This window comes from Thalia democratica, chromosome 2 (assembly GCF_965202585.1).
Source record: "Thalia democratica chromosome 2, ktThaDemo2.hap1.1, whole genome shotgun sequence".
In the NCBI taxonomy this organism is placed as follows: Eukaryota; Metazoa; Chordata; class Thaliacea; order Salpida; family Salpidae; genus Thalia; species Thalia democratica.
This window is the reverse complement of record NC_139166.1, coordinates 43,561,606-43,575,675: the sequence shown is the minus strand read 5'-3', so window position 1 is coordinate 43,575,675 and position 14,070 is coordinate 43,561,606. Positions and strand designations below refer to the sequence as shown.

Here is a 14,070-nt window from a genome sequence, read left to right as displayed (position 1 = left end):
GATTGTATTAATAATTTTTTTTTCTGTTTAGTGTTTCTTCTTTGACAAAGATTTTATAAATGTCTATGGTTTTAAGGACATCGGTTAAAAATTTTTGTAAATAATCGTGGTCAGTAAAATAAAAATAGAAATCAAACATTCTTAGTGAAACTGTATATAAGTTTTCCGAAATTTTTTCAGCTCTTCGAAATCATGGAATATTTGTTTATTTTTTAATTGGTATTTCATATAACAGTCAATTTATTAAATAAAAAAATCCATTCTCTTCAAATTACATAGGGGGCAAATTCTACTAGGTGCAAAAATAAGCCTAGTAGAATTTGCACCCTATGTAATTTGGAGAGACTCGAAATTGAATTTGCAGACAACAAGAAACTTTTTAACTTGAGATCGGAATTGGTGGGAAAATGTAGACATTTTACAAAATTTTATTTAAAGTCTTAATTTACTAAATTTAAGTTTAATCTACCTTTGTTTTCATTATGTAGTTTTGTTTCGTCGTTTGATTTTTGTTATAATTGTATTTACGTTAACTATAATTTTTCTTGCTGAATATTACTTAAATTTAATTAATTAACCAATCACCTAATCAACTAATTACTTATCTCAAACTATATAAAATGTTGATCCGTTGCAACTTGTTAGTTTGTTAACTTTTTTACTTGTGATCATCGCACTAGCGTGAAACAATTGTTAAGTAATAAACTTTTTAACAATTTAACTTTTGTCATAATTGTATATTGAGAATTATACTAATAAATAAATTAAAGCTGAAATAATAAACTAAAATACTTCAAAAATAATTTTAATAAAAGTTAAAGCTGTTCGTCAAGTATTAACGCAACAAAACAATTGTCTACAGCTAAGCATCTAGTGAAAATGTTAAGTTTTTCTAAAAATTACAACGATTTCAGTTTTATTGTAGTAAAAAAGTAATCGACTGTTTTTTTGTTATATAAACCTTAAGCATTTTATTGTAAAGGAAAGTAATTCAATTATACTATGTGCTAAACTAGTTAAACCGTTTTTCACATAGTTTAAGTTATATATTAGAAATTTTTTTTATTCTTTTTTACGCTTGGTTTAAAAAAGTTACGTTTCTATTTTCTAAAAGCTATATAAGTAAAAAATGACTCGTGTATTATTGTAACTGTAAACGTAAGAATGAAATAATGAAGAACATTGTTGAAATAAGTTTTTGTAAATGTATATATTTTTTTATAAATAATAGAAACAAAGAACTTCAGTATTTAGAAATCATTGTCTAAAATTTTTAATTTTGCTTTTACCCATTAACAAATGCTAATAGCAATGCTTGCTTTTATTATTCTTAGACTAAAAAAGCCGTTTATTGCGATTGTTTTTCCAATCCAGGTTCTGCAACCTGCATAATATTTGTCAAAAACATAAACTCACAACATTTAGCTGTTCACTAAAGCGTATTTATTATTTAAAAGCTAAAGTTATTTAAAAGCTAAAACACAGTACTGTATTTTTTATAAAAGAGATAAAAAAAAAGTATCAAAGCAAAATACCTTGAAAAACGGTATATTATTTTTTTTAATATCGAGGCCCTGCACTTAAAATAATCCCTAATTTATTTTAAAACTATATGCTAATAAAAAAAGTGATTTTTTTATAAAACAAAATTTATTGTTAATTAAAAAAAAAGAAAAAAAAGTCTATGTCCTGGAAAAGACGTTAAAATGTATCCGTGGTTTGCGACTCGATAACCAAAAGGGTGTTTCGTGCACCAGGTCCTAAGACCAAATATTTTGAGCGATTTTTTTTGTTGTTCAATAAACTATATATATATACTGAAAGTTTGTATTTTTAATTATTGGTCAAATTGTTAAAGATGTCCATTCTAAATTTAAAATCCCCTAAATTATTCTAAAACACATTGATAATTAAATTGTAGAGGTATCTAAAAAAAAGTCAGTTTTCATATAATATGTAGGTTTTTTTAAGCTACCTATTTTCTTAATATTCTTCTATCCTAATTCAACTCTCTGTTTTTTCTTTTTCATTTAATTGTAGTTGCCTGATTTCAATGAAAAACTTACCACACAATTGCTGGAGCATAAAACTTTTGACTAAAAACAACAAACCTTTATTCAGTATTTAGAATACACTCTTATTTAAAATATAACAGAACAAAGTATACTACCATCCTGAAATTTATACAGTACACACTCATTAAAAACCTTTAAATCTTTTTTTAAAGTAGTTTGTTTTGATAAGTAAATAAATGTACCTACATTTTTATTACAAAAAATATTTTAAAATTTTGAAAATAAAGATAGTTTTCTTTGGAAACTGAAAAATATTAAAATTGTACAACTTGAAATAACATAGCTTTTAAAATATCAGTTTGGTTGTATTTTCTGAATTAAGTGAAAAAAAATTTCTACTAGTTTTGCTTTAGTTTTTCTTTATAATCTATTTACAGGATTGCCACAGACTCAGGCTACTGAGTACTGCTCTACTCAGTAAACATTACTCTAGATAACTTAGTCTACATTTTTGAAAATCTTAGGCTAACTCAGTTTAGTTTAATTTTTGTTTGAGAACCTCATGGCAGTTTTTATTAAGATTATTTCTTTTTAAGTATTTTGATGTTGTATAGGCTTATGTTTATCAGTTTAATTATGTAAAAAACATAATTTTGAATTTAACTGTTAGGTTATATATTCCACCATGTATGTACAAGGTGGCCTAGCCATTTATCCTGGGATCCTAGAACAACATGGTTTCTGAAAATTTAAGAAAAAATATCCTCAAAAACCCATAATTTGATTTGTATTGAACTTACCCAAAACTTTTAGCAAAAATGATTAAAAAAACCTGGAACAAGTTTTAAATGTAAATTAGATTTCAAAAAAAAATTGTTATATATGATATAGTTTATTAAACAACAAAAAATACGCTCAAAATATTTGGTCGTAGGACCTGGTGCACAAAAAAACTTTTTAGTTATTGAGTCGCACACAATGGATACCTTTTAACGTCTTGTCTGTTATAGAAATAAAAAATTATACTTTTTTATAGAAAACAGTAAATTTTCAGTAACTTTATACTATAAAGTATAATTTCTAACCATAATTAAATATTAAAAGAGATATGATACTTAAGAAATTCAGTTGGAAAGTAATTTCAAGCAATTAGAGTGTTGTTACTCATAAACTAAATAATTGGTATGTCATAGTTTGTTTTATCCACACATCCATTATTGTATATCTGCTTAGGGCAATGCTGATGACTATTACTTGTAACAAACTGTTTGTAAACAAAAAAGAATAATCAGATATGTTTCTTGTTTGCCTGCCCTGACACTAACAAACCCTCTGTTAAAAAAACTGGTTTGCTGAAATTTAATGATTTGCATAAGTTGCAAATTTGTTGTGAATGCTATAAAAGAGTTATTTAAAGCACTATGAATTTACAATATCTAGTGGTGTTCATTAAAAGATTTATGAAGAAATCAAAATTTATAACTGAAAGACCTAGAACAAGACTAAGCCTAAACTGCTTTATTATAAGTTTTGGTCTAGTGTCCTAGAAACTATAAAAAAATTACAAAAAGATAAATTTAAATATACTTTTTTTCTTTACAAGAAATTTCTACCAAGAGTAAATTTAGAGTTTTTTGAATATATGTTTTATTTATACTGAATTTTGGTGCATGTTATGTATTACAACAGATTTTGTCTGGTCTCTTTTATTTTGTGATTTTTTAGTTAATGAAGTAGTGATTGTTATATATTATTAAAATAAAAATACATATTTGATATCTAACTATTCAAAATATAAATTTAAGCGTTTGTTAACAAAAGATCCTAGCAAAACAAATTCACTAGAATATATAATAATAACAAACTATACAGTATCCTTTCTTTTATTATACTGACATATGTTTCTGTGTGTTAAATGAGTCAACACACTTCAACTGAGCTATGAAAATGAAGGAAGTACTATGAAGAGCTTCATTTTAATAGCTCAGTTGAAGTGTGTTGACTTGTTTAACACACAGAAACATATGTCAGTGTAGTAAAAGAAGGATACTGTATAATTTGTTGTTATTATTTGATATTTACCTATTTCTTATTTATATAATTTATTTTTTATCTTAATTTAATTTATTTTATCGTTTAACTGTATTAAGTTTCAATATTTTTGTTGTTTTTTTCTTAGATTACAAGTTAACGCTGCAACTAAATCTTCAATTCAATATTATTTTTAGATGGATTCAGGGGTGCCAAACAATTACTTAACTCAGGAAAGTAATTTTTTTTAAAATCTTAACATAACTTAGGCTAGCTTGATTTTTTAACTAAGGATAGTTTAAAGATTTTTTTAAGTCTCAGTCCAGATTTTTTATATATCTTGAATGAGGTTTAGTTAAACCAGTTTGAATATTTTAATGTTTGTTTACCAATTTTGTTCAAAAACTTGATTTTATCAATTTTCAAAACTTTATTTAAATATTTTCAAAGTTTATTTAAGATAATTTCAAAAGATTTAAAAAGCTTTGGATGATACAGCACACTTTGAGGTCATTCAGGACAGTTTTTACACTTGGAGTGGCACCTAATGCACAATCTCAAAGTTTTATTGTGTTTGCTAAAAATCTTATAAGAATATGCTAGGATATATCAATTTTATGATAAAAGTTTTAATTAGTAATGTTATACTTAATAAGCTACAAAGTATTTTTATTCTTTAAAATCAATATTATGGTTTACAAATTAGTTTGTTTTTTCTGATCAGAAATATTAAAAATACCTCAATAAATTCTTATCATTTTAGAGAAGAAATAATAAAAATAATCAAATATATAAATGGGACATACAATAATTAATATAAATGGTGAAAATGGACTTACTAAATGTTTGTATACTAAAGGAGTGCAGCGAGTAGTTAAAACATTTTTGGAAAATAATCATTCTCTTAGACTAGTTGGTGGAGCTGTAAGGGACTTCCTTTGTGAAAAAATACCTAAAGATTTAGATTTTGCTACTACTGCTACTCCTGCTCAAATAAAAAATATGTATTTAAAGAATGGATTTAAGGTTTAAATGTTGTTAGAAATTTTAGTTGCATTTAAAATATAGTTATTAAGTCCAAAAAAATGATTTGTAGTATGAGAATGAAATGTTGTTAAAATTTGTTGTTATAAAGTTTCTATTAAACAAAACTTTTAGCTTCAGTTAGTACACTTTAGTTTAGGGGTGGGCAACAAACGGCCCTCAGACCGGATCCGGCCCACAGAGTGAAAATTGAATCTGGCTTGCAAATTAAAATGACCGGCTCACCAAGGTCAATATTAAAATATTTGTATAAAACTTTGTATCAAAATCTTACAAAATAAAACGTAAGAGTTAGACTTTAAAAACATGTTAATTTTTTTTTGTTAAATAGTTGTACTAATATAAAACACTCTTAAGTCCTAATTTTTTTTTGTGTAAACTCAGTTATAGTATTCTAGCTTAACTCCATAAGAAAATGCTTTTATTTTAAATCTGATATTTTACATATCTACCTTTGTCAATTTACCATGTCAATGACTTTTATAAACAATGGACAAGTTAAAAATGACACTTTTTCCCGAATAAATAAAAATTTGTTTATATAAATGATAAGAAAAGTACTAATTTTATTATTTCCAATCAAATAATTAACAATTATTTTCAGTTTAACTACTCAGCTTTGCATTATTACAATGTTTAGGAAAAGTTTCAACATGTGTTTGGCTCTTAAAGCTGCACATTTGGCAGCTTTTAAAAATGATCGAAAAGTATAATGGTTTTACTAAATATTCCAATAAGGATTGTTCTTCCGATTTTGCATTTATGGTGAAATTGTTTAGGCACATGAACAAACTGAACACCAAACTAATGGAAAAGGGTACTTTTGCTCATGAAATATACCATGTAGTTAAGGCATAAATGTTAAGGTTAAAACTGTTTTCTCTCAATCTCCGTAAAAACAACTTAACACATTTTCAACATTGCAACTATAGAACAATCAGTGGTATCAATGGAAAAGTACACTAGTATCATATTTTCAGCTGATAATGAGTTTGGTGTGACAATGAACTTCAGTAAAACAATGCTCTCATAGAAAAAAATGAAATAAAAACTATGATAAACTTAATAAGTTTAAGTTTGTCTCAAGTAATTTTAAGTAATTAAACTTTTGCACTTATAAAATATTATTTACTTCCCAGGGATATACTAAATAATCAGATCTAAGTTAAAGTAATTAATAAATATTAACTTAAAATGTCAAACTTGATGAAATTTTTGTGAGTTAAATGAATTTGAAATAGTGATCAACCAGATCCATAAAGTTAGTATCTGGCCGGATCCAGATAATTACTTTTAATTAATGTCTGGATATAAAAAGTGATTATCCGACCAAATATGTATACTGGATCCGGCATATTACTAAATCAAATGCTCCAGCCCATAAAGGACTAAATTTTTCCTGATTGGGCCTGCAAATTAATAAACCTTACCCACCCCTACTCTAGTTGGTAGAGTAAATTTTTGAAGAATAATAATAGCTGTAGTAAACGTTTGCACAAGTTTAACTTGAAAGTTTAATTTTATTAGAACAATTAATTTTCAGACAACTTGAAATTATTTTTTTTTGAGTTTAAGTTATTAGAGCAAAATTTTAAAATTAGATTTAATTTTTTCTAATTATGTATCAACCTTAAATTAATTAAAATTAAAAGTAAAAATTGAAGTATAATATTAAAATTATAAAATTATTAGATCTTAGTTCTTGTAGTAAAAAAAGTCAGATGTTTTTGTTTTGTTTGTTAAGTTTTTTATTCAACCTCAAAATATATTAAAAACTGAATTTAACTTTAGGTGATGAATGACGGTTCTGGCGAAGATCATGGAGTAATTAAGTGTAATGTTGATGAAGAAGAAATAGAAGTTGCAACCTTGAGGATTGACAAAGCAACTGATGGACGTCATGCAGAAATTGAATTTACTAAAGAATGGAAACTTGATGCACAAAGAAGAGATTTTACTGTAAACGCTCTCTACCTTGACCTTCAGTCAGGAGAAGTATATGATTACTTTAATGGATTAAATCATCTTAAAGAAAGAAAAATTTGTTTTATTAATGATCCTGCATTGAGAATTCAGGAGGACTTCTTAAGAATGATGAGGTATTTTAGATTTCATGCTAGAATTGCTTCTAAAGTAGAACAGCATGACCAGAAAGTTTTAGTCGCAATTAAAAAATATGGTGTTGGAATTAAAAATATTGCTGGTGAAAGGATTTGGACCGAATTGAAACTTCTTTTTGGTATTACAAACAGTTCTATGGTCAAAGATGCATTTTTACAAATGAGTGCTTGTGGCGTTTTAGAAAATATTGGTTTTCATAACAATCTTAACATTAACGTCTTTTGTAAAGTATGTGATAACTTAAACTCAGTTTCAAATTTTCATCCGATGGTTTTTATAGCATCATTAATTGATGACATCAAAGATGTAGCTGTATTAAATAATAAGTTTAAGTTTTCTTCAGCTGAAAAGAATGTCTTAGAGTATATTCTACACAACAGAAAAATTATTGAATCTTCTAGCAAAGGTGAAACTACTGAAAGCTTAAAAGATTTACTTGTGTTAACCTTTGCAAAAAGTAAAAAAACAAAAAATAAATCCAACAAAGAAGAAAATCAAAGTATGCAAAAATTTTTTGAATTACTCAAATATTTAGGACTAAGTAATTTGATTGAAAAGTTCAGAAATTGTGATATTCCCACTATTCCTATAAATGGAAATGATGTAATGAAAGCTTGCGGGAAAAGAGGGCCGGCTGTAAAAAAGTATTTAGATGAAGGCGAGAAAATCTGGAGAAAAAGTAGATATACTGTTTTAAAAGAAGATTTAATTGAACAGTTAATGAACTTAGAGTTGTAGATTTTTTTATAATAATTTTTTAAAACAGTTTATTTAATAATTCTGCTTAGGTTTGAGTATCTATGGCAAAAAATAGTGCTTTGTCTTATTTATGAGGACTGGTTTTTACATAAATTAAAAAAGTGAAAAAAAAAGTTACTATATATAAGAAACACCCCAATCTATGTTAGATGTACTTATTTTACTGTGTTTTACAAAATCATATTTATATAAACAAATCTGGTAGATTGTTAACTTTAAATTTTCTTTATCTATTATTTTATATTTCTTGATTGTTGTACCTATTATAGAGTATACTAACATAAGATAATTTGCTTTCCTTACTGTTTATTAATTTAAACATTTAGATATGTAGTGTGCTAGTTTAAAAAACCATAAAAATAATTTTTCAGACATAGTAATACTCTTGCTTCAATGTTTCTAAATAATTTTTGTTAATTGTGTTTCCTTTGGTTTAGCTCTACTTGCAGCTTAAGTTATTAATAGGATTATGTTGTATGATAAGAAAATTTTTGTACCAATTTGTCATAAGCTGGATAATAGTACTACTTAGTGTTAATGTCCAACTTATGAAAACTCAGTAGAATTATTTATAGCCTTGTTAAACTCCAATATACTTAAGTTTGTATCTTTAATTAGCAAATATTGTTATCAATTAATAAATTATAATGACTTTTAGTAAATTTTATATGTTAATTAAATTTGGTAACAAAGAAATAAAATTATATTTTAAAAATAGTGTCTTTAAAACTAAACATTTTAATAACTGTAAGCTAAAAACTAACTAATAACTATTAATTAACTTTTTTTGTATTGATTTTTATATTATAAAATTGCCGTGTACTAAATATTTATATTATTCAATATACTGAAAAGTTTTTTATAATTTGAAAATATTATTTTTTATTAAAATGAACATTTTTATAATAAACATAATTAAACTGCTAAACACTTGAACTCAAGGTTGGCTAAATAAATGTATTCTAACTTCTGTTTTACAAAATTTTAATTTTTTGCTTGAGGTTTTACTATTGAATTTTTTTTTGTTTTCAGTATAATAATTTCACTTGCTGTAAATAAAATGGGACTTCCTCCAGCACTAGCAGCACGTTTAAAAAAAAGAGGAATTATTAAAGAAAAACAACCAGTTGAAGAAGAAGTTTTTGCTGAAAATTATGATACACAGGTTTTTTTAATTATTACATTTTGTTGAATTAAAAAATGTAGTTTTTGTTTTTTTTTTGACATAACAGTCAGAAGTCTCAACTTAAATAAATATAAAAAGACAATACTACAAAAAAAATAGCTAAAAGGCACATTTTTCTTATTTAATTTTCTAAGATTCTATGTTAGCTAAATTTTAATCCCTAGATTTGTTTAAAAACAAAATTTTAAAATTTTTAATTTTAGTTATTTAAGTTTAATAATTTAAGGTAATCTATGACAATCTGCACGATGAGTTTGGAAACAAACTACCACCGAAATGGGAGAAAATTTTCGAACAAAAGTATTGTACATGGTATTACTGGGATACAGTAACCAACAGAGTATCTTGGCTTCCACCTTCTGATCCTGATCATAAACTTACTTTTTCTGAAAGTAAAACAGTTCGTACTTTTACTTTCATATTAGATTTGTTTCAGGACATACCAATAAAACTATGCCGAAAAACAGAGAAATATATTGGTTGTAAGAAATAAATATATATAATTATTTTTTTAAAGTTTATTTTAATTTATAAAAACACTTTTGTTTCTATTGCTTCGTAAAGTTTGTCGTAACGTCTATGATTTCGCAATATTGATTTAATTCTATTAACTATAGTCTAGATTTGATTAAAAAAAACAAGCAGAGGTCTCTTATTTGTGAAAATAAAACAAATATACTTTTTTTTTTTAAAGTTAATTTAGCAAGCTACTTTTCTTTTTTATATAATTTACTTAAACTTAGAAATGAACAGTTATGGCGTAAGATTTTAATATCAAATTAATAAAACTTTAAAATAACTAATAAATAGTGTATTATTGAAATATGATTTATGTATCACTTACTACAGTAATAGTTATTTAACTGTGATGTGTATAAGTTAAGTAAATGTATTAAATATTTTTAATCTGTACTGTAGAAACTTGAATCTGCGCCGAACATTCGTGACAAGTTTAAGGAGCCTCGTGATAAAGTTCAGAAAAAGTCTAAGAAAAGAAAGGTTGAAGAAGATGAGTTTGATCCGATGGATCCTTCATCTTACTCAGATGCTCCGAGGGGTGGTTGGGGTGTTGGTAAGTTTTGAAAATATTTTTAACTGCTTAGTTGAGTTTGGTTTGCGTTTGCACATGTTATAGTTAAATAATTTTTTTTATCTTGAACATTGATTCAGGATAATGAGGTCAATCATACTACTTTGAAATTTTAGAGTCATTCTAATATTTAAGTATTTGTGTTGAATGTTATGTTTTTATTTTTTATTTTACTCGGGGTTCGTGCGCGTCAGGCTAAATCAGTTTTTTTGAAAAAAGTTGAAAAACGTCAGGCTAAGTCAGTTTTTTTATTTAAAAATTTGAAAATCTCAGTTTTTCTCAGTTCAAATGCTTGAAAATGTTTGTAAAAAAAAAGAAATATTTTTAAGATCAGATTGAGATGTGAATTTATTTCTAAATAAAGATTTAGTTATTAAAGACAAAATCAGTCCGTATTTGTAAAAATAAATGCTTAAAACCTTTTGTTGAATCTCTAAAAAAAAAAACTAAGAATCTTCTTTATTTTGTTTTGAGTAGATTATACACGTCATAGTTATGAAAATTCATAAAAAAATACAGTTTAAACATTACAGTTTAGTTCAACCAACAACTTAGCTGTTTGTTTGAATTTGTTTACATCAGCTATGTTTTTCAGAGCTTAGTTGGTTGAACTGTTTTAATTTCCAATTTAAAGGCTTTATACCAAATACTTTTTAGATTAAAACTCTTAGCAGTTTATTCATATATTTTACTGTTTGTTTAAAGTTATTAGAGAATTTCACAATACTAAAACTTAGGTTGAAGATATAAGTACTAAGTTTTGTGGGAGTACAAATTTTAGGTACAATTCATTTTTCTATACAAGAACAAAATTTTAAAGGTTTTTTATTTTATTTAAGTGTAAGCTTTTTAAATCTAATATGATACCAACAATCACTTTATTTATTTAGAGTTTAGGATTTATAGTTATGTATCAATTTTAAGTATTAGTCAAAATACTATAATAAACATTTTTTACTTTAATACTTGTGTAAGGGTTTCATTTTAAATTTTAATAAAACACGACAATGCACCTTGTCTTATTATAAATCTTCTGTTTATAATGTTTTTACTTAGTGCTTAATTAAATTGAACAATTGTGTTTAGTAATATATATTTAATTTTTACACTAGTACAGGGTTGCCACTTTACCTGAAAAAACTGGGAATTTGACAATTTAGGCTAAAATAACCTGGAATTTGAGAAATTTTGAAAAAAAAACCTGGAAATTTGATCAAAAAACCTGGAAAAACCTGGAATTTTTAATAACTTTAACATTTTCAGTTGTAAAATTTTGATTTGACACAAAAAATCTATGATATAATTAAGATTTTTTGTCATCATCAAAATTTTTTTTATTATTAAAAAACACATTTAAAGTAATTTAACAGTATCTTTTCAATGCTTTTATTCTATTTAACACAATTTCTTTAATAGAAATTAACTTAAAACTAAAAATAGACCCAAAAATGTGTACTTTTAAAAACCTGGAAGAAATTTGGAAAACCTGGAAAAAAGTTTGAAAAAATGAGTGGCAACCCTGCTAGTAATAGATCAGATATAACACTTATTTTACAACTTATCACTGAATTTGTTATTTTAAGGGCATAGAGTGGGGGTCAATCACCCTTTTCCTAATTTAGTCTTATTTTATTGAGTTGTAACTAAGCTATATGGGTTGCTTTTTGCAGATTTTTAAAGCTCAAAATATTTTTGAGATCAAGCTGGTTGAAGTCGGAGACTACAATAGTACTAATCAAGACCTCCCAATACCTAAAATGACTTCTAAAGGGGATTTTCCTTACTTTGAAAAAATGTCAGGCTAAATTGGTCTTAGTCAGGCTAAATGAAAAAAATTTCGCGCACGAACCCTGTTTACTAGAGATGTAGCTGTTAATATTTTGTTAATTCTATAATGTTAAAAGCTTAGCTAGTGTTATAAATTTCCTCTTTCGATTATCAATAGTTTAAATAATTTATTTTTCATGTACTTCCTTTAAGTATTTAAAGTAATATTTATTGTTAACTCAACAACACAGATTGCTTTAATCTTAATACAGTAGTCTCAATAGCTTAAGCTTATTAATTTATCCATTGTAAATTATTTTAAGAATTATCATACTTTTCTGTTAAAAGATTCGTGTAGCTTTAAGAAGATTATAAATTAGATTATTTAATGTAATTTTAATGCAATTTGAGTTCAAAAAGCTCCATTTTATGTGCCATGAGACAATTACATTTTACCTTTTTTAACTTCACATCGTATAAATGTGATAGTAATATATCTAATTATAAAAAGTTGGAATTAAAATTCTTGTTGTAAAGTTCTAAAGTACTTAAAAATACTACTCTTATGATTTAAAATTTTACTACAGCATAATTTCTACTTGGTTTGTAGCTAATTTGTATGATAAAATTTTACTTTTTCGTAGAGCTTTTTCGTAGAGTTTTACTATTCATTTACGTAGTTAATTGAGCACAATTTACTATTGCACACTTCACATGTACTATTGCATCGTTATAATCTTTTGTAACATTTAAAAAAAAGTTTATTCATATTTTGCTAGGAATTTTAAATAAACTAAGCTAAGTCATACTATTTTTATCTTTTCATTTAATTTTTATACGTTAAAAAGGTCTGAAGAAAATAGACGATGCGAAGTCAGGAGTAGATTCAACAGCAAATGGTGTTCTTTTTCAGCAAAGACCATACCCATCACCAGGTGAAGTGTTGAGCAGAAACAGAAAAGCTAGAAATGAAACTGGGCCTCAGCGACCAAAATAAAGAAGCATATTTGATATAAACCTTCGTTATTACTTAAGGTTGATGTACAGTAATTTAACAAAGAGAGATATTATTTAGCTAGTAAAAATGCTTACTTAAAATCTTGGTAAACTTTTGTACCATACTAAATTTTTTTTAAGTGCTATGACGCGTTTTTTAGTTAATATCAAAGACAAAAAACATTTTATTAACAAATTAGATACTTTAGCACTAAGTATAATTTTTTCTAGAGTTTCTAAAAAAACTTACCAATGATTGTTTTTATAACAATTGGTTTTTGAACATTAACAACGAAAGTTTTATATTTTTAATAAAAAATGCAACGGTTAGCATATAAAGATAAAACTTCTAGTTTTAAAGTACAAAAAGTTTGTTTTGAGATTAATGTTTTATAAATTATTGTTTAAATAAATAGTTTGTAAGTTTAACAAGAAGTTTAACTTAAAAGTAGTTTGTATATTTTTATTTTCTAACTGTTGCTTATAAATTTTGTTTCGAATATAAATAGCATATTTATTTTAGTAAAAAAGATTTGTGAAAAACATGCTGAAGTATGTTGTAAAATTTAATTTGACTGTCAATAAAGTGTTTGTAAATTTCATTTGAATCTTGTGTTATTTCAAGTAATAAGAATAATTTTTACTAATTTAAATTTATCGTTGTTGGTTTTAAAAATTAAGTTTGATATTAACCTGACCTACATTTAATTGCTAAATATTGTATTTTTAAAATTATTTTTGATAGAAGTATGTTGAATTTTTAATTTTAAGCTTATCAGTGGTACACGTAATCAAATGTTTTTCTTTGTTTGTACTCAATTGTTTTAACAGGGTTGCTAAAAAACCTGGAATTTCATAAATTTTGAAAATAACCTGGCATTTTGAACAAAATCAACTAAAAAACCTGGAATTTTAAGTAATTTTTATATTTAAAATAATAAAATTTTGATTAGATACGAAAAATTTATCATATACAATATATTTTTTAAATCATTGAGAATTTTTTGTATTATATAACACATTTAAATCTGCATTCCAGTATTTTTTCAATATTTTTATAC

The 14,070-nt window shown here is 25.2% G+C and overlaps 2 protein-coding genes across 2 annotated transcripts; both read left to right on the top strand.

Annotated features, from left to right (window-relative positions):
* Positions 1-4,816: 4,816 nt before the first annotated feature.
* LOC145829466 (CCA tRNA nucleotidyltransferase 1, mitochondrial-like) lies at positions 4,817-8,119 on the top strand. Its single transcript, XM_082937268.1, has 2 exons — positions 4,817-5,072; positions 6,882-8,119. The coding sequence occupies exons 1-2, from the start codon at positions 4,842-4,844 to the stop codon at positions 7,947-7,949; spliced, it is 1,299 nt and encodes a 432-aa protein (XP_082793394.1). The 5' UTR covers positions 4,817-4,841; the 3' UTR covers positions 7,950-8,119.
* Positions 8,120-9,006: 887 nt separating this feature from the next.
* LOC145829420 (polyglutamine-binding protein 1-like) lies at positions 9,007-13,385 on the top strand. The gene is made up of 4 exons (XM_082937200.1): positions 9,007-9,135; positions 9,383-9,556; positions 10,075-10,228; positions 12,862-13,385. The coding sequence occupies exons 1-4, from the start codon at positions 9,031-9,033 to the stop codon at positions 13,008-13,010; spliced, it is 582 nt and encodes a 193-aa protein (XP_082793326.1). The 5' UTR covers positions 9,007-9,030; the 3' UTR covers positions 13,011-13,385.
* Positions 13,386-14,070: the final 685 nt, after the last annotated feature.